This window comes from Carya illinoinensis, chromosome 10 (assembly GCF_018687715.1).
Source record: "Carya illinoinensis cultivar Pawnee chromosome 10, C.illinoinensisPawnee_v1, whole genome shotgun sequence".
Classification (NCBI taxonomy): domain Eukaryota; kingdom Viridiplantae; phylum Streptophyta; class Magnoliopsida; order Fagales; family Juglandaceae; genus Carya; species Carya illinoinensis.
In genome coordinates, this window is record NC_056761.1 from 19,690,353 (window position 1) to 19,713,960 (window position 23,608).

The 23,608-nt window shown below is 35.5% G+C and overlaps 2 protein-coding genes across 2 annotated transcripts; both read left to right on the forward strand.

The window, feature by feature from the left end:
• The first annotated feature begins 4,266 nt into the window (after positions 1–4,266).
• On the forward strand, positions 4,267–7,355 carry LOC122279706 ((3S,6E)-nerolidol synthase 1-like). The gene is made up of 7 exons (XM_043090486.1): positions 4,267–4,523; positions 4,616–4,883; positions 4,978–5,356; positions 5,446–5,664; positions 5,765–5,903; positions 5,993–6,241; positions 6,972–7,355. The coding sequence occupies exons 1-7, from the start codon at positions 4,314–4,316 to the stop codon at positions 7,263–7,265; spliced, it is 1,758 nt and encodes a 585-aa protein (XP_042946420.1). The 5' UTR covers positions 4,267–4,313; the 3' UTR covers positions 7,266–7,355.
• Positions 7,356–10,898: 3,543 nt separating this feature from the next.
• LOC122278517 lies at positions 10,899–12,317 on the forward strand. Its single transcript, XM_043088697.1, has one exon. It carries the CDS (start codon positions 10,899–10,901, stop codon positions 12,315–12,317), a length of 1,419 nt encoding a protein of 472 aa, XP_042944631.1.
• The last annotated feature ends 11,291 nt before the right edge of the window (positions 12,318–23,608 follow it).

Below are 23,608 nucleotides of genomic sequence, written 5' to 3' on the forward strand. Positions count from 1 at the left end.
CAAATATAGATCATTTATAAAACTGAAAAAGTCGAATTGAACTGGATCTAAACTTAAAAAATTAAAAAATTTGATCTTGTTAACAAATATTTTCATTCTTAAACTTTTAAAAATGAACAATGCTAAGCTGCAATCCAACAATGACCATTAGGCGTATTGTCTAACACAAATTTATTTTTTTAATATATTTAAAATTTTTTTAAAAATACAAAAATATAAAAATATATTAAAAATCACTTCTTTAATCATTAAATATAAAAATTAATTTAAAAAGCAATCATTTATAAGATACACCTAAGATGGATAATCGTACTAATGATCGATATTGTTGCTCTATTAAGAGCATTGTTATTGAATTATGCATATGTAAATGATATTTTTTTATGAATATAAGAAAAATTTAGATATTAACTATTTTATTTACATAAATCTCCATATTGGAATAGCCATTTTTTTATTATATAACAATAAAATAATATAAAATGAATTTAACTTTAATTATCTATATCAAATTTTTACACTAGATTATCTATTTATTTATTATATAGCAATAAATAATTAATAAATGAAAAAATATTTAATTTTTTTAATTATTATTTAATTTAATTTTATTATATTTTACTATTTTACCTATTATATGTTAATTAGTAATCATATTCTAATTAAATTATGGATTAAAAAATAATAAAGATTTAAAAAACAATAACTATCAAAGGAGATAGAGACTTAAAAAATAATAAAATAAAAATTTGTTTATAGAACAATAACTATCAAATTTACTTTTTTCTTTACTTATACTGTAGCTCAACGCTAAAATATTTAACTATAGATAATTCATTGTAAGTGATTTTTATCTCTAATAAGTAAAAATAAATTTTAATTTTAAATATATATAATCTAATGCTCTAAGTCCATGACCAAAAAACAATAATTATTACTCCTTTTGGAAGCGGACAATGCTACAGCGATAGCTAGTAGCTCCCTCCTGCTGTACCGCTAGTTATTTTGATGTAATTTTTTAAATTCTTTTTAGATTTATTTTTTTAATACTTTTCAATTCTTTTTTAGAAACATTTACAATATTATCAAAAAAATACTTAATTAATCATAAAATAAAAATAATAAAAAGAAATAAATAAAATACTAACGGTTGCTTCCAACGATTGCTATGGGCAGTAACACTGGTATTATTCTTTAGAACCACCAATCAAATTTCAAAAGGAAAAAAAGTTAAGGATTCCACTGAAACTTCTCGCTCCATTTTTGTTTTTGATTTTTTTTTTTAATTTAATAATTGAGAAAATATTACTTAATAATATTATAAATTTTTTAAAAAAATCTTTAGAGAAAAACAAGGACCAGCGGGAGCCCAGCTGTGAGACCTACCCTTTCAGAAGTGTCATCTTGCCACAAAATTCAGAACAATAATTATTAGTCCTTTTTTTGTAATGTTCCATCACAGCAATTATTAGCCTTTTTGGAATGAGTGAACATGAATTGACCAAACCAACGTACGCCAACGGAGATATCCACGGGAACAGTAACCAGCCGAAACTAGTGGACAACCTGCCGACAGCGGCGAAAGATAGATTAAACTGAATTTAGCTGGTTCGGTTTGAACTATTGAGTCGACCAATTAAATACGTATATATTCTTTTTATATATACTATAGTTTTTTTTTTTGAAATATTTATATATACTATAGTTAAAACTACGTTATTTCATTTAAAATGAAATAGCATTATTTTATGCTTAAAGTGTACAAACAAAATATAAGTAAAAATATGGTTTCAATTTGAAGCTGTCTTTTTTCCTTTCCCTCTTCTTCTCTCATTCTTTCTCATCTACATCACTCTCTTCCTTTATTCTCTTAGACGAACCTCACCACTAGAAAGATTAAAAGTTGATTGAGAATTACCAGAATTGATACAGTCGTTATTTCTCCTCCCCATCAATCAGTATAATCAGTTATTTTATGCAAATTTTCTCCATCAATCGCCGTTAATTTTAGTCAAAAATTATGTTGAATGGGTCAATTCGAAGAGGTTTTCACCCCTAGCATTAACGACATGAATGAATAAAAAATTTCTTCAATTATAGTTAAAAATTATATCTTTTTAAATTTTTTATTAAATTTTATTCTTCTTTTCAAAATTTCTTACATCACATTCTCTATTTATTTTCTATTCTATTAAAATAATTTTTATCTTTTCTTTCTATATTATTTGTCTACTCATTTATTTGTACATCTTCTAACTACTCAATTTTTTGTCTTTTGGGAAAACAGCAGAAGAAATTCTTTTAATTTTTTTTTTTACAATTTTGTAATTATTTAATCATTTGTTGTACCCATATTTTCAATTTCTTTTTATTTGTAACGGTTCGTTTTTAAACTAATTCTCTCACTAAAAAATAATACTTTTTAAAAAAAATCATATTTTTACAAATTCTCAATTTTTTTAAAAAGAAAAAATTAGATCATCTCAATGTTGACATTTTTTTCTCAATGTTGAAAAAATAAGCGATATTTACATATTAAGTAACTATAAATATTATTTTTTCAATTTAATTAAAATTTGATATTTCGGCATAAATCCAAATCTTTCTAGGGGCTATACGGAAAGGACAATACTATACTGGATGCCAGTATGCACTCTAAATATGTATATCATTACAAATAATTTTTTTACTCTTTTTTAATATATATTTTAAATATTTTTAAAAATAAAGAATATATAAATTTTTTATATATTACATTTCTTAATTATTAAAAAAATAAAACATATAAATGAATATATTTGATGGCCATGGTAGCCATTTTCCACAGGGAGATGAGAGCACATGGTAGTTGTGTACGTATGCATGTTTTTCAGTGATATTTGCACGCCTTTTCTTTGTCTTATTATTGTACAGTTACGTAGACTCATATGCAATTATTACTGTTTATGTTGTACCCACTACCCAGTACTTTTTAGGTGAGAAACGTATGGACAGAGCATTTTTATTGATTTTTTATTTAATAATTAATTAAATATATTTTTAATGATATTAGAAATTCTTTTAAAAAAATTTAAAAAAATTCAAAATACAGAAAAACAGACAAAAAACTAAATAAATAAAGGAGGCATTTAACCTTCAGAATTAGTAGACTAGAGATATTAACGACAAGTAAAAGTACATTTATAATATTTATTAAACACTTAATATTCTTAAAATATATATTTATTTTATTAGTTATCAATTTATATATACAAATAAAAAACATATAATTAATCTAAAACGACACACCAAATGGATTGGTGTCAGAATATTTTATTTCAATAATTATGTAACAAAACTTGAAGCATTGCATTTAATTAAAAAAAATATTAATATTAAATATAATTATCAATTATAGAAACGCTATATATTTTTTTTCAAAATAAAATTTATTATTAAAAAATTAATTTATTCATATAAATAATATATATTCACGTTTTTCTAAAATTAAATTCACAACATATACGCACTCTATTAGTAAAATATAATTCTCAATAAAAAAGAAAAAGAAGAGAAATTTTATTTACAATTTTAAGTGAGAATTGTGTATACAGTTTCATTGATAAACGTGGATAAAATGAAAAAATATATTATTTTAATTTTAAAACTTTTTTAAACATAATTACATAGGCTTAATGACCCGTCTCCAAATAGGGTTGGTATACAGGGTATATTTGGGTGTTGAGATACTCTCAACACTTATCAATATTATATTATTCATTACTTTTTAGTATCATTAAATATTATATTAAACTTTTCACTTATTTTTTTCTACTATTAACAATATATTTCAACACTTCTCAATATCCAAACTCAACCTAAGAGCCGGTTTGGGATTAAATTTAAAAGTTTAAATAGTGCTGTTAACTATTTAAAAGTTTTTTTAAAGAGAAAATGATATGTTTAATAAATTTATAAAAAAATATTTTAATTGCTTAAAAAAGTTGAAACTTTACTTTTTTTTTAAAAAAAATATTAAATTAAAATTTTTTATCAAAGTGCTCCTGCAAATACTGTATATTTTTAAAAAATTCATGTAATTAACTATAAATTATAAGCTATATAACTCGTCCGAATCCCAAATATGTGCCCAACGTTTGTATCCGCAAACATGCTAACGATTGATTGTCAATGTCAACCGCCCCGTCCCACGTTTGAAACGTTTTCAAAACAACGTCCTAAATACTTGATGACGTCATGTGTCTTCCTATAAATTGGATCCAAGCATTCTTTACAGGCCTATCAACTTCTCAAATTAATTACTTATTCTCGCCATGGCGGCCTCCATGTCCACTACAACTTTCTTTGCTTGCATCAATCCCCCAACTGCTCCAAACAGAATTCAGAAAACTCCGAATTCGAATCCCTTTAGCCTCGCCTCTTTGCCGAGTGCCCATAAACATTGGAAAATTTCCCAAGATCATGATACATTTGCTTCTACTCCTTTAGAATATCCAAACTACGGGACCAAGAAGCATGATTTTGTAAGAGTATTGTGCATGCAGTCACCTTAATTTTTATCTGTTTCTTTTGATTAATTTCTGGAGCTGTGTTCGACTGATCTCTTTGTCTGCAGGGCGGGTTCAGCGTCCAACATTCCCATAAATTAGAAGCATGTAGGCGTGCACTAAAGAAAGTAGGAAAAGATGATGGTTTCGAAAGTTTAGACATGATTAATGCCATCCAACGCCTCGGCATTGACTACCACTTCGAGGAAGACATTGATGCAATTTTGAAAGGGCAATATGCAAAATACATTGCTCATGGTGATTGCGGTCAGAATCTTCACGAGGTTGCGTTACGCTTTCGACTGTTGAGACAACGAGGTTACTATGTTCCAGCCGGTGAGTTACTCCCCGTTACCTGTCTTGTTTCTTTCTCTGTCTAAAATAAAAGCGATGACGAAATTAATTCTCACCTGTCTATTGTTTTTAACAGATGTTTTTAACAAGTTCAAGGATAGGGAGGGAAAGTTTGATAAAGAACTGGGTAAAGACATTAACGGATTGATGAGTTTATTTGAAGCCTCACAGCTAAGTATAGAAAGAGAAGGCATACTAGATGAAGCTGGCATCTTTTGCGAGCAGCTTCTGAATGCGTGGCAGATCAGACATCTTGATGACAACCAAGTCAGTGTCGTTGGGAATACTTTAAGGAATCCTTATCACAAAAGCTTGGCAAGGTTCATGGCGAAGAAGTTTTTTGGTAATTTCACCGGCAGAAATGGATGGTACTCGAATGATTTACACCACCTAGCAAAAATGGATTTCAATATGGTCCAATCCATACACCAGAAGGAAATTGTTCAAATCTCCAAGTATGTGTAACGTGAACAACTTGATGATTTACTACTTTATAATTGCAGTGATTATTTTCCTTATCTAAAGTCAATCTCTGTCATCTTAGATGGTGGACAGATGTTGGTCTGGCACAGGACCTGAAGTTTGCAAGGGACCAACCGCTCAAATGGTACATTGTTTCCATGGCCTGTCTTACAGACCCAGTTCTATCAGAGGAAAGGGTTGAGCTCACAAAACCCATTTCTCTAATCTACATAATAGATGACATTTTCGATGTTCATGGAACGCTTGAGGAAGTCACCCTCTTCACAGCAGCCATCAACAAGTATATATGCATCTTAAAACACAGGATTACTTCCATATGTATGTATATATATATATATTCCCCTCCCAACTGTGGTTCATTACTAAATTGTTGCATGCAGATGGGATCTTGCTGCACTTGAGGAGTTACCGGAATACATGAAGATATGCTTCAAGGTTCTTACTGGCATCACTGATGAAATTAGCCACAAGATATATCAAAGGCATGGGTGGAATCCTGTAGATTCTTTAAGGAAGACGGTAAATGCGTGTCCATATATGATAAATAGTGCTTATCTAAGTAATAATAAAACACGTTCATGAAAATCACGACCGAAATATTGTTGCAGTGGGCGAGTTTGTGCAATGCTTTTCTAGTGGAGGCTCAGTGGTTTTCTTCTGGGCAATCACCAAAAGCTGCAGAGTATCTGAAAAATGCAGTTGTTAGTTCAGGAGTACATGTGGTACTAATTCACATTTTCTTTCTTTTGGGACATGGAGTAACCAAAGAAACTGTACATATTGTTGACAATGTACCGGAAATTATATCTTCACCAGCCACAATTCTTCGGCTCTGGGATGACTTGGGAAGTGCCATGGTGAGTACACGATGAATTCATGATCAAAACAGCTTTATATATCATGTTTTTTACTTCAAAAACTTGTTTATTTATTTATTATTCTTTTTTAAATTATTGATTTTTTATTTTTATTTTTATCAAAGGAAACCGCTGTAAAACTGCTCAATGGAGTCGTGTATCATGTATTGAGAATCGAATTTAATTTGTTTTCAAAAGATCACTTTTGGAAACATGTTTAAAAAAAAACCTCTAAGAATGTTGTAAGGGTTTTTTGTTTTCAATAGATGTGTATAGCTTTCGTCCTTTAGCTGCAACATTGTACCTCTAATATTCCATTCTTCGTTTTGTGAGAACCATGCATTTACAAGGTTTCTATGCTAGCAAACAAAGCATCAAGTCAGTTTTCAGACCTTGCATCGAAAATGATAGATATAACTTTGTTATAGACACCCAACACACCACACACCATACATACATGCACGTACGGAGATGATAGCTGGGACAAAACTACAACCTTGTAACTCCCCTATACATGATCACATGCAGTTTCCGATTCGAGGATGAAATCTATGATATTTTTTAACAATTTTATAACCCCAATGACACTGACTGATCCAGTAATGGAGAACAAATCCTTCCTCTGATCTTCTGTCTTGAAAAATCATGTCGATCCTAGCTGGCAAAAAGTTTACAGCTTTCAGTTTTGGAAAAAGCTAACAACCAGTATGGTTCATGCATGTGATTGCAGGATGAGAGTCAAGATGGCCAGGATGGATCATATATAGATTATTACATGAATGAACACAAGGATTCTACAGTCAAAGAAGCTCGAGAGAAGGTTATCGATATGATTTCAGATTCATGGAAATGCCTAAACAAGGAGTGTCTGATCTCTCCAAATCAACTTCCAACAAAATTCAACGAGGCTTGTCTTAATATGGCAAGAGTGGTGCCCTTGTTGTATAGTTATGACGACAACCATGACCTCCCAAGTCTCGAGGAACATATGAAATCCATGCTTTATCAGAGTGTGCATATGTAGGGTATCCTAAAGTAGAGAAAAATAAAATCCAAGCTTTTTGCTTAATTAGTTGCTGTAAACATGCATACATATATATGGTTTTGACCATATATGCAGCTTTATTCCATGAAGTAAAATTACTTATTAAACTAGAAAATTCCTTCTGTCTTGTAGAAATCATAATTTTATTACACTTAAGCTTTTAGTACTTCTAATTCTTTTTAAAAGATTAAAGCCCCATTTAGATCATGAAAGTGTTTAATTTTATTTCATCTCATCATTACAATTTTTTAAAATCACACACAAAATATAACAAAAGAGTTCACTTTTTTTAAATTTCAAAATTATTAATTATTAATTTTTTATAAAATCTTTTCATCTCATTCCAATATCCAAAATGAAACTTAAACTATCACTTCATAGCTGAAATTTAAAATTTAGTTTTTAGTTTTAAGTTCACATGACAAAGCAATCGGTGTGCGTGATATAATTTTTCTCAGACTAAACAAGTGGCCTAAAATACACAAGTACATCACTACAAGAAAAACCTTTTTTTCACACGATTTTTTTATCCCGTGACTAACGCTTGTGGGAAATAGTAGCTGTTAGGACAAATCCCTTCCGTCACAATAGATATTGACGGAAATCACCAAAAAACCTGCGACGGGTGAAAAGTCATGGCCAAATACCTATTAAAGCGAGGAAATAGTATTCGTGTTAATAAATTTGTGGATTTTACGTCTAATATATGTTAATATTTCCCGGTAATATTAGTAAAACATTCCCTCCCCCATCGTTTTCCTTTCAGCACTGCGCGCACCTGATAGATCCCTAACGCCCAGATCGTGCCCTTCAACCCCGCATCATCTGAGGAAAAATCCAGTCGATATTTCTCTGGAAAACGGCCCCGTAGAACCATACGTGCCGCCAGTTGCGGCCACGAACGGCCAGAATCAAATGGTGTCCGATTCTATTTCTCGAAAACAACAAATCCCTCTCTTAGATCTGCGGCTGAATACCCCGTAGCCCAAATTGTGCCCTTCAACACCGCATTTTCACCGGAAAACTCCAGTGGTGGTTTCTCGTTTCTCCGGTCCGTGGAACCTCACTGTAGCCAGTTGGCGCCGACGCTGTTCTTTTCGTGGAGAGAGGATAATCGGTAATCTCTCTCTTACATCTTTTTCCCATGTTAATTTCTCCCACGAATTTCTATCTCTCTCTCTCCCCTTGGTAATTCTCTCTGCCTATTGGAAGAGATTTCTATGTGTGTGTATCTCTGGTTCCTGAGGGCTAGTACCCAGATTGTAGCTTTTTCTTGCATTGTGAAATTCCACCTGCAGCTTCTTTAATTATTTGGGAAGTTGGTTTTGTCGCATCACGCAGGTCAATAAGTAATTATCTGATGATCATGTTTATCTCTGTAGGCTATTTGGTATGTGAATCAGGCTCATGACTGTTTTACACCTAGAATTACATGATTATATATCTCAGGGCAGGGAGATCTGCCCTATTAGTGCTAAGATTCAGCAACATTGTTCCATTATCCCACACACATTGGACGATTCTAATTTTTCTTATGTAAGTTAATAATGATTAACTTACATGTATCGATATTTACCTATCATTAACAGTATCACTTGTATCTTATATGTGAAGAAAGCACATTTGGCTGTATCTTAGAAATGCTTGCTTAATCATACCCTCAGGATTGTACAATAATTTGGATATGAATCAAGTACCCTTTGCTAGGATGTGTGAATCACTGGACAGTTTGTCAAACGTATATCTACCATTCACATCCTTAAAGGTTGCTAATTTAACTCAAGAAACATCCAAAACTTCACCCTTTCCATTGTTATTTGAGCCACATGTTCTTGAGTGTTTTTAATAAATGTTTACAGGTTTGTCCTTCCTATTCATTCTGCAGTTTATTGATTGCTCTAACATGTGGCTTTACTACCAAAACTGGTTTGGAAATGATGATGTTTGTGACTTCCATTGGTTGAATGGAAGTAAATATAACTGTTCTGCTTTGGAAAATAACCTTGCTATTCTTCTTAAATATAATAGGATTTCTGCTGAAAAACTAATGATATTAGCTGTTATTTGTAGGGACACAAGAAGGGCGCTAAAGTCATAAAACTATATAATCACAAGTGACCTATACAAAGCAACAATAGGTCAGATTACTCTTCCCCTCTTCAGGAATGATATTGTGTTCACAAAGTATTTTAAATTCCTAAGAATTTCTTTTTTTATGAGTACACAAAGTTGACACTACACGCACAGACGTATAAACATACCTCAGTCATTCCTGTGGTTTGTAATGCACATACCTTTAATAGCAAGTGCTTGCATCTTGATATCTAAAGATGACATCTCAGTTTTTTTGAGATGTTATTGTTCTGGCCTAAAGAACCTATAACAAGAATGTTTTGGTCAAAACGATAGACCTTTGTTTGTACATCGAGACACCTTCACCACATATAGCTAAGAGATTCCAAGGTATCCAATTTGTCTAGGTATGCAATAGTATATTTTCTACATTACTCGTATTCCTAATATGCTAGCATGAACACCCCATGCATGTCATTACAAGCTGCAAAATTGTAAACTACCATTAATTGATGATAGGTTGTGTAACCCTTGTTTCTATGCATAGAGTAGATTCATGCATATGCATGGATATGATAGGAAAGTGATTGTTCACATCCTTTAGCTCGAGTGTAACTTAATTTATACCACAATAAGTTTATTCAACATGAGCTAGTAACTTTGATTACTAGCTATGTTCCTGGCACTTTCCTCCTTATTTTTCAACTTTGGCCACTATATGCATGTTCATGAGGAAAATCATTGGTTATTAAATAACTGTTTCTCTACTATGGCTTATTACTAGAGAGGTATTTTGTACCCTTTAGATACTCGAATACCAGTACACTCTAATTAAATTATGAGTACACATGATATATAATTACCAGTACACTCTAATTCCCAAAATTCATTATTAAAGTTGTTCAAAATGAAATACCTAATGGATGTGCTTTCCCCCAAACAAGATGGCGTCATAACATAGATGACATCATCTACAAATAACAAAAACCCAGAAATTCAGCTTCCTTTGCATCAGCACTAATTTAAAGGCCAAGCCTTGAGGAATTAAAGGATCAATGCAGCCTTTCACCATAGTGATGACATACCAGAAATGTGAGTGTATAAATGTTGAATCAGATTTTTATTAGAACTCTCTATTATGTAAATGAATTGTATGGTTGACAGTCTGTGTGCTAGCTATCCCTATTTGAATTTCTGGAATTCAGGTTTTGTCACTAGTTCCACAAAATAACTTGCCATTATCCCAAATTCAGACCACACATTGGCCCTAAGTGCTATATTCAAATACCTCATTTCTTGTTTTAAGCTCCACGGCTACAGCATCCTCACAAATGCTGTAGCCTGAATTGGACCTCATCGACTTAAATATATGATTCTTTCTTGCGATGAGCAATAAGTGTCCAAATCAGGTCAGATTGGACAACTGATATTTATTTCCCTCCCCCAAACCATTATACATCGTTCCTACTTTGAATAGTCTACCAAGATGTTCTGCCACTTCTCCTTCTTACCATTACAAATTTCCTGTGTCGTAACCAGATGGATAGGGCTTGGATGCATATCGAAGATAGGATGCGTTCCAATGACTATGCTGCAGGCGTTAAAACATTCATAGATATGGCAAAGGCCCATGCACCGGGGAGAGACTGCATTAGGTGTCCATGTAGGAGATGCCGAAATCGATCTTTCCATCCTATTGCATTGGTTGAGGATCATTTGTTCCTCATCGGGATAGATACATCTTATACGGAATGGATATTCCATGGCGAGGAGGAAACTGTGCAATACAACACATTGTCGGATGAAGAGGGTAGTGATGACTATCCCTACAATGACTACATTGATGATGTGGACGAGATGTTAGATGACATCCGTGTTGGATCCTTCATGGACAATTCCTCTAGTCCAGAAGCTAATGCAGAGCGAGTTCCCGAAGGACACACCTCTCATACTCCAATGCACCCTAACTTCGATGAGTTGCTAGATGACGCCAAAAAGCCACTCTATCCAAATTGTTCTAAGTTCTCAAAGCTATCATTCATAGTCAAGTTGCTTCATATAAAGATTGTTGGTGGTTGGACTGTGAAGTCGTTTGACATGGTTATCAAGCTTTTGCAAGCAGCATTTCCTCAAGCACATTTCCCTACCTCATATAACGAGGCTCGCCAATTACAACGTGGGTTGGGCTTTAGTTACAAAAAGATACATGTATGTCCAAATGATTGTGCCTTATTTTGGAAAGATAATGCTGAGAAGGATGAGTGCCCTAAATGTAATGCATCTAGGTGGGCCTCAAGCAGACCTAACCAAAATAGGATACCCAACAAAGTCCTCCGATATTTTCCTTTGAAGCCGCGGTTGCAAAGGTTGTTTGTGTCAAAGAAGACTGCCCTAGTCATGAGATGGCATAAAACCGAGCGTGTTGATGATTCCACCTACATGAGACATCCAGCAGATTCACATGTATGGAAAGACTTTGATAGGAAGCATGCCTCATTTGCTGAAGATCCTCGTAGTGTCAGACTTGGCTTAGCGAGTGATGGGTTCAATTCATTCAATAACATGAGCAAGCCGTACAGTATTTGGCCAGTGCTACTTGTTCCTTACAACTTGCCTCCTTGGTTATGCATGAAGGATCCGTACTTGATGTTGTCGTTGTTAATCCCTGGACCAAAGGCACCAGGAAATGATATTGACGTGTTCATGCGTCCACTAATAGATGAGTTGATAGAATTATGGGAAGAGGGAGTTCCCACGTATGATGCATACAAAAGAGAAATGTTTGTATTGAGGGCGGCAATTCTCTGGACTATTAATGACTTTCCAGCATATGCTAATCTTTCCGGCTGGAGCACAAAGGTTAAGATGGCTTGCCCTACTTGTAATGCAGAAACAGATTCATTGTGGTTGGTGGCCGAAAACACTGTTATATGGGCCATCGTCGTTGGTTGGATGTAGATCACAGTTGGAGACGGAAAAAAAATGCTTTTAATGGTAAGGAGGAAAACCGTATCCAACCTAAAATGATCACTGGACAGGCTTTATTGGAACAATTAAATGAGGTCTCACATGTGCAGTTTGGTAAATCAACGTCAAAGAAGAGGAAACGTATGCCTAATGAACTTAATTGGACAAAAAGAAGTATCTTCTTTGAGCTTCCTTATTGGTTAGACTTGGGATTAAGACATAACTTGGACGTCATGCACATTGAGAAAAACATTTGTGATAATGTGTTGGGAACTTTGATGGATATTGACGGCAAAAGTAAAGACACTGCCAATGCGCGTAGGGATTTGGAAGATCTTGGACTAAGGAAAGAATTACATCTACAGCATGATGGTGATCGAACTTCTATGCGTCTTGCATGTTACGTGTTAAATGCAACTGAGCGAAGGAATTTTTGTGCAAGGTTGGCAAACGTAAAATTCCCTGATGGTTTTGCCTCAAATATTGCCCGATGTGTCAACGTTACTGACGGGAAAATCATGGGAATGAAGAGCCATGATTGTCATATCTTCATGCAATACTTATTGCCGGTTGTTATTCGTGGGTTCCTACGACTCGATGTGCGTCGAGCCCTAATAGAGTTGGGCTTGTTTTTCAAAGAATTATGCTCACGAACACTAGATAAAACAGTATTGGAACGGCTTCAAAAAAATATCCCCATCATTCTCTGCAAACTGGAAATGATATTCCCACCGGCATTTTTCGATGTCATGGTGCACCTTGCTATTCATCTACCAGACGAGGCATTGCTAGCAGGACCTGTTCAGTACAGGTGGATGTACCCTTTTGAGAGGTATATGGGTAAGTTCAAACGGTATGTCCGCAATAGAGCCCGTCCAGAAGGTTCAATTGCTGAAGCATATGTTCACGTCGAGTGCCTGACATTTTGCTCTATGTACCTTAATGATATCGAGACTAGACATAACCGAGAGGAAAGGAACATTGATGTTGGTTTATGCTCCCAAGCGCCAAGTTTATCTGTTTTCTCCCAAAAGGTGCGCCCATTAGGTGCAGCAAAAATATCAAAATTACCTGAATCACTGTTGGCCAAGGCTGAGTGGTACGTGCTTAATAATTGCCCAGAGATTGAACACTTTATAAAGTAAGTGCACCCTCGTTACCCAATATGTTTTGAGTTTCATTTTATTGTAAGTTGATAACTTATCTCCTCAGCTGGTTTTCGTAGTGACCATTATGACAAGATGAAGGAAGAGGCTTGAGTAACTTCGAGCATAGGCACCAAAGTCAATTCCCAGCGTGGTTCCGAGCACGCGTAAGAGTTCCCTTCTTGACAAATGTGTAGTACCCTTTATGGAACCATCGCATTTCTATAATTCTGAAGTCATTTGTCAAATTTATCTATGTAGATTGCAGAGTTGCATGCAATGGATCCTCCCGCGGTGACAGATGACATATATGCATTAGCCTGTGGGCCAGATCCACTGGTCGCATCATATGCTGGATGTATCATGAATGGAATTCGGTTTCACACGAAAAACCTCGAAACGCGTCGCCTCACCCAAAACAGTGGGGTGGTTGTTCATGGAAACCATCAAGGAAACCCGGTTGACTTCTACGGCCAGTTGACGGAGGTCATAGAATTACGCTACATGGGTTGGCGTAAGTGCTTCCTATTCAAATGTGATTGGTGGGATATTGGCGACAAGAGAAGAGGGATACAAGTTGGGGATCATTTCACAAGTGTCAATACGTCGAGACAATGGTATAAAGATGAGCCCTTCGCCCTAGCATGCCAAGCATTGCAAGTGTTTTACATAAAGGACCCAACTTTAGGGGGAAGTTGGCATGCAGTACACAAGATTTCAACTAGAAATGTTTACAATATTGGGCACAAATCTTCAGAATTCCATGATGATGATGATGATTCCTCCATTATTGACGCAGATGATGATAGTGACACTGATCAAAGGAACTATGGTCCTGTTAATGAAAATGATGGATTTCTCAATCCATTGACCTGGGTCGATGAAGATCCATTACCAGTTGATCCGTCAACCATCGCACAGAGACAATTATCCTCAGGAAGTGAGGATGACGACATGGATAATGACGATGTTCTTAACAATGATTTTTGGATCGAGAACATAGATGACGGGGATAATGATGGTACTGAATGTGACACTTGATTTCCATCATGAGACAATCTAGTAGATGTATTTATAATCTTATTCTATAGAATGGATGATAATGTGGCTGGTCACTTCTAGTGTTGGATCATAACTTGTAAGAGCATCGAGTTCAGAGATCCCGAACTCGACAAACTTACATGTCTACTTTGATTAAAGCAGTACCTTTTGACATATTTAACTATTCAAGTTTGTTACTTAGAAAGTACTTCACCAAAAAAAAAATTGTGTATAGTAGGAGATGAATTATATTGTGGACTGACTTGCTCCCTGATGATTATCAATGCAGACAATGCGTGAGGCTGCCATTATGGGTGCCATTCCATGCCACCCGTCAACAATGCATGTGGCAAGGCAGTAGACAAATGAGACATTGGTGGTTCAGCATGTGAGGTCATTTTGCATATTCAGACTGTTTACAATATGCATGTAAGGCTGATGTTTGTGAGATATTAAATGCATACAATTTCCTATTTTGCATACTATGTAGTGATGCATTTGGAATGCCGTGGTACTTAGCACATGAATGGCTTATTATAGTCCTTAATATAGCCCCAATCGTCCCAGTACTTAGCACATGTATGTCCATAGGATATGTTGGGATATCTGTGCAGTAGATTTATTTTGCTGCCGTATGTGTTAATTACTGTGATACAATGCTTGTAGATATTTAAAGACTATCATGAATGGCTGATGTAAATAGGCAAACACCTTGTATACACCAAATTGTTATGATTGCCACATGAACATGAATGGCTTATGGGGAGCAGCCATAAGCACATATGATAGACACAGATCAAAACCCTATAATAACTGGGAAGAGACTCCTATCTCCCCATAAGCCACTGACTTTTTGCCAGAAACCAGCAACAACCCACTTTGTCTAGTCATGCCTTTAGTAGCTAGACTTAATGATAAGAGCCGGTTAGTTAATTGTCCAGTTAAAACTGGTGAAGAGTAAAAAAAGCCTATAAAGTGCAACTTTCTAGGCTCACAAGGGAAGCCAGCGTCCAAGCTTTCATTGGTTAGCTATGGACCAAATTGTACCTTCCTCCTTCATGCAAGTATAACTTTCAACCTTTTGGAAGCATTTAACAAAAAAACAGACATAATGGTCCAAACGTACCTGTTAAACCACACATCTCCTAATCTTGATTATGGTATATTCTATTAGGAAAATGGAAGATAGGTTGAATTGGCCATGTGCATGCCAAAGAGCCTCCACTTTGTATTCCAGTTTATTCTTCCACAACTAAATATCTATATAAGTGATCCTAAATATATAGGGCCAGATTTAATTCAAGAAGAGTGGCAATAAACAACAAACGCAATAAGGACATTTGGAAGTTGATAATCATCAAGAAGATGTGCTGAAATATAATGGTTTGGATAGGATGATCTTTGAGGAATTAATCTCAGCAGAATATCTTAAAGTTAAACGTATGCATTTTTGGTCAATGAATATGTTAACCCCATATCAAATCTAAGAATGCCAGAATGCAATATTGATTTGCAGTCAGTAATTTAATTCAAATGATTTTGTAGAGACATATATGTTAAACATATATAACATATATGTGTTAAGAATTTAGCCTAACAAGTATTCACTAAAGGACGGCATTCTAGTTATACATAAAATCAGGTATGCAAGGAGGAAGATGGCCAATTATATACCACCAACGCCAAAGTAGAGCAGTGATACTTGTTTAAGTCTGGTTCAGGGTACTTGTAAATGAAGAGCCATGATTTCTTGGATAGGGCTGAATTGGAACTGTGAAACATTTAATTTGGAAGATAAAAAGAACTTCATTATGGAGATGCTAGTATGAATATTCTAAGCTGAACATTAGTAAAAGTGCATGAAAGGGAGGTTAACGTATGCAAAAAACAATACAGGTACGAGGAAGAGGAAAATTGAGTTGGGCTTGTAAAAAATAATATATGAATTATTTACATCCACAAAAATTAATGCAGTGGCAGTGTTGCTATATAGTGAACTTTGTACAGAATGTATGGCAAGAAAATTACTGGTTTTAAAAAGGACATAAGATCCCATAAAAGTTCAAACGGTACTATAGCCAATCACGTTTGCCTGATCAACAAAAATGATAAAGATGCCGAGGAGTTTTTAATAATATTCAGTTTAAGGTAGACTTATTCTGTATATCATAATCATATGATATACAGAATTATTAACTTGAAGGATCCGACATATCTTATATTGATCCGTTTTTAGGGAATTAAGTAAGGTTTATACTAATCAAGTAATAGCTCGTTTCCATTGCATACAAATTGTTCACACGTAATTAAAATCTTGTTTCCACTCTATACGTAGAGATAGATATGGTATTCAATCCAGAGGAAACGTAACAGGGCAAGACTATATTAATGGGGCATGAGTATACAAGGACATTTGATAAGAGTTTCCAATATTTCGGAGGAATATTGGAATTTATAATGGGTAATGGTAAATAATTGTTACCATTAAAATATAGTGTCCAAATCACATACGACAAATTTGTCAGACAGTTCGGTTTTACTAAGTGCCAATTGGTTAGACTTGAGATAACATGTAGAATGAACATTTCTGGACACGTGGGCCACAATTGGCCCAGATTTGGTAACATGATTCACCAATGTTACCAAATCTGGTGCATATGTTGCATCAGCATCTCCTACACGTATGATATACATGTGTCCCCTACATACTAGCTAGTTACATCATTATATTAATTACTTCCCAAAACTCAGAATAAGTGGGACACGTATGGGTATGCCAGTCAACAGAAACATGACCAAATAGCCAAGGCCTAATAATCCTGATGCCCATTAATAAAGGTCACAAATAATTAAAACTAGCACAAAGTCCCAAACCCGGCCATAAATTAAGATGTAGAAACAGGCGGGAATTTAACCTCCAAAAAAAAAAAACCAAATACCGCGCCACACTTTTTGGCTGAAGTGACAGCAAGGTTACATCTCGTGGGCAGTACCAGAGGGTTGTCAAAATTAAAACATTTCGGCTTACCAAATATTGGCTGCAGAAGGAGGTTCAGAGGAAGAGGGTAGTGTCTGAAGACTACGGAGAAGAGGTTAGTGTCTGAAAGCAAAAATCCAAACCTGAGTTTAGACTCGACTTGGGATTCAGTGTGACAAGAGGAATAGCAGGAGATTCAAAGAACAGGTACATAGTTACACTCAGCCCCTCTTCTATTTTGTATGGATGAGGACTCATTTTCCATTGTTTAGCAAGGTAAGTTAACCAGATAAAAGAAGGGATTTTTCTAAACATAGATCTGTTTGGATATGCTGAATGTTGCCCTATTTAACTTAGAAATTTTTTCTAGTATGGTTTGAAGTTTAACACAATCCTTTTATCAACTATTCTGCTGGGGTTTCCATTTTATAACAATGAACTTGGAAGAAACAGTAGTTTGATGGAAATGGGCTGTAAAAATGTTTGTTGATTAAAGGATCCATATGTGGGCTTTGTATTATGAGTACCATAAAAAGGCATTTCCCTTCCAATCTGGTAAGTTAACTTAGAAATGACAGATCTACAAAAACTAAGGTTAGGACATGCCTTTTCAATCAAGTTATGCATTGTAAGCATTCTGATACAAAAGACAAAAGATTACAATAGAATTAGCCATGATTTGTTGAAACAGATGAGACATTGGTGTTTATGAAGGGGAACCCGAGGGACACTACAAACCAGAATGATGGGATTTAACCAATCACACCTACCCCGAAATAAACATGTTCCACAAAATAATCCCAACAAGCTTTTAACAAGCTAGACACTTTGGCTGTGATGTTATATGTAACTAATAAATTATGAGTTATTGGAAGCATGATGTCTGAATCATTTAACAAAAAAAAGAAAATAGTTAGCCAATAAATCTGTTTGGTGAACCATTAAAGGTGAGCTATATGTTGTTGTTTTGGTGAAAAGGTGTCAATATGCTATGGTAAAGGGTTTCTGCATTGATATTTTGAAGTGCAAAATATAACTCATTTATATTTTCTGGCACACTTTGCCCAGTCATGTATATGTTAATGTAATTGTTGGTCTGAGCTGGCATAAGTGTATAAATGCCAGAAAAAAGTAACGCATAATAAGTTTGATAGTGCTGATAACTGCGGAGGTAAAGGGGTATCCATCACAGCTTGCATTGATGAAATGATAACATCATTACAGGAAATTAACCTAATGGTTTGGATTGTAAAAAATGCACGTCGGGGACGAATACCCCGAGGGCCACCTCGGATAGCATCAAGCCCAATTGATGAAGTTCCAGTTGTGAAGCGTCCGACACAGGGCGTAAGGGATAAGGATGTTTCCATAGTTGCTGCTGCACCAAAAGCAGTACCACCAGTGGCTTTCGAGGACGTAAACAACACGATAGAACAACAAGAAAATGAGGGGGGAGGCGTCACAGGTTGGGAATTGTGTACCCTTCAATTGTCAAGAAAGTCCTAACAAGTATTTGCCAATCACACATTTGTATCAAACATGATTGTTAATTACATGCTAGTCTTGGGTTTTTTTTTTTTTACAGGTGCACCCAAGCAATTCCTACGGAGGGGACGATCCCAAGGGCCATGTAGGATATCAATAGAGACACGTGGAGAAGTTCCAAATGTGCATGCAAGAGTTGATGCCGCACCAGAAGCAGTCACAGAAGTGGCTGTAGAGGACATCAGAGGTTTGGGCATTTTCTAGCCTTATGCTTTGTCCAGAATTACGCTGGAAGGTCCATTGCTATGTAATCTTGCATGGACATTTGCTTAGATAACAATGTTTTTTTAATTGGCCACTTTGATTACAGGTCCCCCCATAAGAAGTGGACGTCGGGGACGATTTGCCCGAGGGACAAGTCGGATAGGGGCAAGCCAATTACAAGTTTCAGATGTGCAGCCTCCGACAAGGGGCCTAAGGGATGAGGAGGAGCCCAATGTTGATGTTGCACCAGAAGCAGTAACAGAAACTAATGTAGAGGAAGTCATGCATGCTATAGAACAGGAAGGAAATGAGGGGGGAGACATCACAGGTTGGGCATTTTCGAGTCTTATATATGTAGAAAGAAAGACTTGGCATATTAATTGAGTTTAATTTGTATAGCGTATGACCACTAATTTAAGCTGATTACTACAGCTTAATAATCATTTTTTTATAGGTCCACCCATAAAAAAACGAGGCAGAGGGCCTGCAAAGGGTATAGCATTTGAATTGCTACGGAAGTTGGGCAAGATCCCGATAAATATAAAGGATGGGCACAGGGGTCCATCATGCGAACATGCCAATGTATTCAGTAGTCGAGTGAGTTGGATAGTGAAAGTACATGCGGATATGAGGAATGCTAGCTGGAGTGTGGTACCTGACAAGCACAAGCATGAGCTTATCAATCGTGTTAAAGTAAGGGTTTCAGAAATGTGTAGTTTCAGATTTCAGAATAACATTATTTGCTTTTAATGTATATTTTTTAGAGATATCACAACCATGTGATATGATGCCGGTGCATATGCAGGCAGATTTCGTTTTGGATTGGACCAAGGAAAACCATCGCGAAGCTGTGGTAAATGCACTTGCTGACAAGTACAACGCCTACCATTACGAACTACACAAGCACTACAAGAAATTCGGATCACACGAGGAGGCACTAGCTGGTCGAAAATCATCGGTGGAGCCACATGTTTGGGAGTGGCTATGTTCAAGGTGGGGCAGCAGCTCATTCAAGGTATAACCTGACTTGTATTGATGGGGGGAAGTTGGGGAAACTTCATAATTTAGAATAATTTTTTCATGAAATAGCAGATTGTATTCAACAAGTTTTTGTGAGGGCTTTGATTGGTCGTTGCATTAGGTGTAAGAGCATGACAGAAATGTTTGTTTTGAATATTTCAGGAACAGTCTCTTAGAAACACTAATAATAGGAGAAAACAGAAGGTTAGGCATACGGGGGGAAGGAAATCCTTTGTCAAGATATTGGAAGAGAAGGTAAGACAAACGTATCAATAATATTCCTTAACGTATTGATTTTAGTATCAATTTGAGCTAAAAATTGATACTAATTTTGCTTTTGAAGAGTGGGGATGCACCGAATATGATAGCATTTTACAAAGAAACACATTGGTCAAGGGAAAAGGGTAAATGGATCAATGCAGCAGCTGAACATAATTATGTGAGTTAGCTGAGTTGGATGTCATTTTCCAGTTATTTAATCCTCAGAAAATTCGTGACTGACAGGTACGTCTTGCTAATTTTGTTTGTGTGTATTTTAGAATCTTATGATAGAGAGGTTGAATGAGAAAGAATCAGAAGAAGATGGCGATGAAGCTGCAGCTGATGTTTTCAAAGAGGTCTTAGGATTCAAATCAGGCTATGCAAAAGGGCTAGGCCACTCAGTCATTCCTGAGCCCAGCCCTTCGCTGAAAAAGAACAAGGCTTTTATACGATTAGCCGAAGAGAATGAAAGGATCAAGAATAGTGCAGACAATTACAAGACTCAACTAGAGAGGATTTTGGGTGATATGGCTACTCTGGGTAATGCATTTTCAGAGCATGACAAACAACTAAATATGATATCATCACAGTTGGGGTCAAGTAGGGAGTCTCAACGAGAGACTCAAGAAGAAGCTTAGGCATCTCCCTTTTGGTTCATAATTTTTTGGATTTTGGTTTTTGGGATACTTTTGTGTTTTGTGTTCCCCATATGGAGATGTTGATAAGTTAAAGGCCAACCTTTTTGATGGGTAGTATGGGCAGGTTGGCGTAAGTCCTTGTTAAAGGGTCGGGTGTCAATATTATTATATCAGCCTATTTTGTGTTTACTTGATATATAACTATTATATCACATCGGAAGTAGCTTTTCCAGGTTTGGTGATACTGAGCAAGGTCAGAATTTTGAGAATGTGAGTCAGTCACAAAAACATAGATGAATTGTATCTCTGGTTTGTAGGGCAGATTTGATATATTAATTATCTGACTCAAACAACAGATTCCTACCTGAAGTGTTACTTGTTTATCTGTTTTTTTTGTAGGGTTCCAGAAGTGAGCATTAAGGTAGCTGCCTCCATTGTTCCTTACAAAAACTCCAGTTATGTGATGGAAGGCCACTGCAGGGTCACAACTGAGATGACAATGACCGCGAACAGAATACACATTCAATTACTAGATAGGAGCAAAACGTTATGTGCTGGTAAATATTCTGAATTCAGATAACTAGTGTTTATTCCATAAGCTTAATATCATGATGATGTTAAATACCTAAATAAAAGATGCTAAATCAGCCAGTTTTTTATTAAGGCTTGTGAATGGATCCATACGTGGTTTGGGCTATTTGGGAGAATAAATAGCTGGATGCAAAACCAAGGCACTATCCTTATTAATCATAGCTGTCCAAATTTGTTCACAAAGATACAGATGGCTGCTAGCATAATCCCATATTGCATTGTATACATATCTTCTATCTTACATCTTCACTTCTGGAGGCTAATAAGACCAGTTATATCTGTTGAAATGAATTATAATTTGGACACTATCATGTGCTGCCGGTATTTGTTTTGTTATAGCAAAATTGAGGATTGTGTTCACATAGTGATTGAGCTAACTGAGGGTGGGTTTCAACATTGTTTTCACAATATACTCATTAGATGTTTGGGTTATATATTTAATTCCAAGAGATCAATCAGGTCAGATCTGTACCTTAAAGATTGTGGTACAGAAGGCTTAAAGATTCAAATCATAGCTGGATGCACCATTTGTTTGTCGAGTTGGGATATAATTGTTCAGTTAATATTGTGAAAATGTATGGTCGGTAGTCCAATTCTAATGGTGTTAGACATGTCCAATGTCCTGAAGGATAGTTGTTACTTAGGATCTTGTACAAAGCTGTTATAATAATGATCTCTTGTAAATGAGCATATATAGGATTTTAGGGCGAAAAAGGACCTAGCATAACTTGTTTTGAATTGTTGGTAAAAATTAAGTTGGACTAATTTTTGGCATTGTTTGAGATAGATACCCAAAACAATAAGTTGCAAATGGGGTAGAGCTTATGATCACGTGCATTATTTGAGATTTGTTGTTGTATGTGAATTTTGCTTTTAATGATAGCTGAGTCTAGTCAAATTGTACTATGTTTATTCAGGTTCTGTTCTGCCATCTGAAATGTGTGCACAAGAGGAAACAAAGTCATTTGTTCATCTGGGCAGATCAGGTTCACATGGTCAAAATACAAGAATTTTCATGAAGCTATTATGGAAGATGAATTGGAGCCAAGTTGTGTGCATTTGTAAAGTAAATATAACTGTAATCCTTTTCATGATGATCATGGCCCTCTTGTCATAAAGCAATTTGTAAACATTTTGTAAGGTATTTCCAATGAGCCAAATGGACAGTGGAACATGATCCAATGTTGGGACAGTTGAATGCAACATTATGTTATAGTTTATCTGACTGTATTTTGTAGTATATTTTCCTTAGAATCTAATCCTATTGAAGTCAAAAAAACAGGTTTTTTTGAGCAGTACAAAACAAATTGATGCAAAATGTACGTAATAAAAAACTCAGGTCTTACACTTTTACCCAGGAAAAAACGTTGGTGGAAAAAGGTAGCGATCTTCCTTACGGACATTAAACCTATTTGCCACGAGGCACCTCCATGTAAATTAAGTGGTTCGTCATTTTCTCACGAATTCTGGATATTACATATTTTCCACGAGTATTGTGTGTGGGGAAAAATGAAACCAGGTCTGATGACATTCATGTTATCCACGATAACAGATCGTGGGGTTTACCCAGTTTCCACGAACACATTCGGTGGGGTTTACACAGTTTCCACGAAGACATTCGGTGGGGTCAAAACATACGATTTGTAGCACAGACGTATCTCACAACCATTTACCCACGGAAACAATTCATGGGGAATAATAATATCCACAAACATCTCTCGTGGGAAGACCACAATTCCCATGAGTCAAAAGATAAATTGCATTGCCTTTTGCCACGAGTATTGTACAGAATTTGTGACGGAATGTACCGTGAGGAAAAGTATCTATCCCCCACGAATTATCGTTTTCGTGGGCGATAAT

What these genes read in the sequence shown, in the direction of transcription:
- LOC122278517 (XM_043088697.1), top strand. Translation starts at nt 10,899, where the DNA reads ATGGATAGGGCTTGGATGCATATCGAAGATAGGATGCGTTCCAATGAC.
- LOC122279706 (XM_043090486.1), top strand. Translation starts at nt 4,314, where the DNA reads ATGGCGGCCTCCATGTCCACTACAACTTTCTTTGCTTGCATCAATCCC. An exon ending in AGGTTACTATGTTCCAGCCG is followed by an intron (nt 4,884 to 4,977) that starts GTGAGTTACTCC and finishes TGTTTTTAACAG; the next exon opens with ATGTTTTTAACAAGTTCAAG. An exon ending in GAAATTGTTCAAATCTCCAA is followed by an intron (nt 5,357 to 5,445) that starts GTATGTGTAACG and finishes CTGTCATCTTAG; the next exon opens with ATGGTGGACAGATGTTGGTC.